Source organism: Pterocles gutturalis, unplaced genomic scaffold (genome assembly GCF_000699245.1).
Source record: "Pterocles gutturalis isolate BGI_N339 unplaced genomic scaffold, ASM69924v1 scaffold29272, whole genome shotgun sequence".
In the NCBI taxonomy this organism is placed as follows: Eukaryota; Metazoa; Chordata; class Aves; order Pterocliformes; family Pteroclidae; genus Pterocles; species Pterocles gutturalis.
Genome location: NW_010108735.1, coordinates 1 through 2329, shown reverse-complemented (window position 1 = coordinate 2329; position 2329 = coordinate 1). Strand labels below are relative to the sequence as shown.

The 2329-nt window shown below is 55.9% G+C and overlaps 1 protein-coding gene across 1 annotated transcript in view; it reads left to right on the top strand.

The window, feature by feature from the left end:
• LOC104461233 (neuroblastoma suppressor of tumorigenicity 1-like) overlaps positions 1–1059 on the top strand; it is a gene marked incomplete at its 3' end in the record, with an annotated part of 3076 nt that extends 2017 nt beyond the window's left edge. Inside the window, exon 4 of the mRNA XM_010072745.1 lies at positions 990–1059. Coding sequence (XP_010071047.1) covers positions 990–1059 — 70 coding nt within the window. The remainder of the gene's footprint in view (positions 1–989) is intronic.
• Positions 1060–2329: the final 1270 nt, after the last annotated feature.

Below are 2329 nucleotides of genomic sequence, written 5' to 3'. Positions count from 1 at the left end.
CATCTGCCCTGCCTAGGGACACGTGGGGACATGCTGGTCCTCCAGGGACACGCTGGTGCTCCTGGCACCCGCTGGGTCTTCATTCAACCCCAGCTCCCTTGGATTAGGGAGCTCTTGAGGAGGATTTTGCCCCAGGATGTGCCTCTGGGGCTGTGTGTGTTTACTGGGACACATAGGGGTGAGAGTCCATTCCTTGCTGGTCCTTGGGGCCACCACGTAGCTCCCTGGGGACAAGGGACCTGGATCATGCCATGGGCACAGGGTTTCAGGGTGGGAGCCAGCCCCTCTCCTCCCTCTCCCTGCTGCACTTTATTGGTGGTGGAGGGAGAAGGGGGACAGGGGATGGGGGACAGGATGCCGCTGGACCTTCCCCGGGGACGGCTCGTGCAGGGCTGGGGGGGGTTTTTTTTGGGGGGACGGCCCCGAGCCCCCTCCTGCTCCCCCTTTCTCTCTGTTGTATAAAGCTGATTTCTTTGGCGCTGTCCTGACAAGAGCTTCCAGAGCTTGTAATCGATGCCTCCCCCTCCTTTTTACAAGGTTTTTGGTTTGGTTTTTTGTTTTTTGTTTTTTGTTTTTTTCCTTAAATAAATTAGTTCTGACTTCCATTCCTCAGTGCTCGGATGCCTGGCTGGTTTATGGCAGTTTACACCAGGACACCGGACAGGACAGCAGCGCAGGAGGGGACAGGGCACGGGAGAGCGATGGTTCCCTTTAGCTCTCTGCTCCATTCCGTTTGGGAAGAGGAGGGAGAGCTGCTAAAAGGAAAATCGATCCCAACTCCTCAGCATGTGGGCTGCAGATGGATGCGGGGAGCCTGCATGTCAGCTGGCTCCCAGGCACGGCTGCACTCAAGGACCCGTATCACTGCAGCCTGGAAGGTTTTATGGCTGTGGGGAAGTGCGTGGGGTCTCTGTGGGATCGTGCGACCTTTTCTCAGCCCTGTTGCCACTAGGTGACACTCTTGATCCAGCCTCTTTCATTTCATCCAGATGTTCATGGCCTCCAGGAGTGCCTCTGGACTGGAGAAACTCGGACACGGACATGGACATCCCTTCGTGGGTGAGGAGGGGACTCGAGTCCCTTGGCTGAAATGGGATATTTCCGAGGATTTTGGGATCGAGCATTCCCTGGGCAGGGCAGAGCGTGCCCCTGCAAACCTCCATCCGCTGATCCCTGAGCCCAGCCCTGGGGAGGGTCCCATCTGCTCCTGGAGGGACAGAGGCTGTGTGCAAGCAGCCAGCTCTTATTGCCCCCCAGATCTTTGAGTCCTGGGCTCTGGGGGCTCTGCGAAGTTTGGAGAGCAGCTCTCCTTATCTGCTGTAGTGGAGGGGATGGGCTGGAAAGGAAGGGCTCTGGCAGGCAAGAGAGGCTTGAAGAGAATTTATTTTAGGCTGTGAAGTGTCCTCCCAAGGACAGGAGCTTTACGGGAGAGCCAGGAGGCAGAAGGTGGAGACACCCATGCTGTCACTGACCACCATCATGCGGCTCTTTTACTGGTGTAGAGTGGAAACAGGAGCTGGGTTTAGCAGGGGAACTGTTCTGTAAACTCCAGGAGCTGTGGTTCGAGGTGTTGGGAGCAGGACGTGTCCACCTGCTTTCAACACAACCTGAGCTTCAGCGGAGGTGGGCAGCAGGGGGCTGTTCCGCAGATGAAAACACAAATCTTTAAAGGTAACTTAGCCAAAAATCTGCCCTAAGGAGCCATCCCAGTGAAAGGATGGAATGAAATCCTGAGAGTAGGTTTTGTTAAGCCCTGGACTGCCTGAACATCCTCCCCGTGGTCTCTCAGCCTTCCCGTTTGACCCACTCGGGCTCCCCAGCCCTTTCTTTGCCGTGTTGACGCTCGGGTGGCTGTTGACAACCTGGTTTTGCTTTCCCTGCTAGCGGTACCGCAGAGCAGAGCTGGTGGAAAGCAGGATCCCCTGCAGATGTGGCCAGGAACGAACGCAGGGGAGAGAGCCCAGGCCAGAAGCTGATGGAGCAGAGAGGCTTTTGCAGGGACAACGGCAGGATTTGGATCTCATTTGAAGGCAGGTTTTTTTTTAAACACATTTTTGCTTCAGTGAATTCAGATTCATTTCCCCAGCAAACTCATCCAAACCAAGCGGATAAAACCTCCCACACAGTTGCAGAGGACACGGTTCTGATCCAATTTCCTTCTCTGGAGCAAAAAGCTCCGGAGATAAACCGAGATGCTCCTAAAGTTGGGGTGCAGCAGGGCTGGGAAGGAAGCAGGGCTTTGCTCCGTGCCATGACTCCCTCACCGAGCACCAGCGTGGCCGCAGCTGGGATGAATCTGTGCGGCTGCATCGCTTTATCCGAGCCGGGG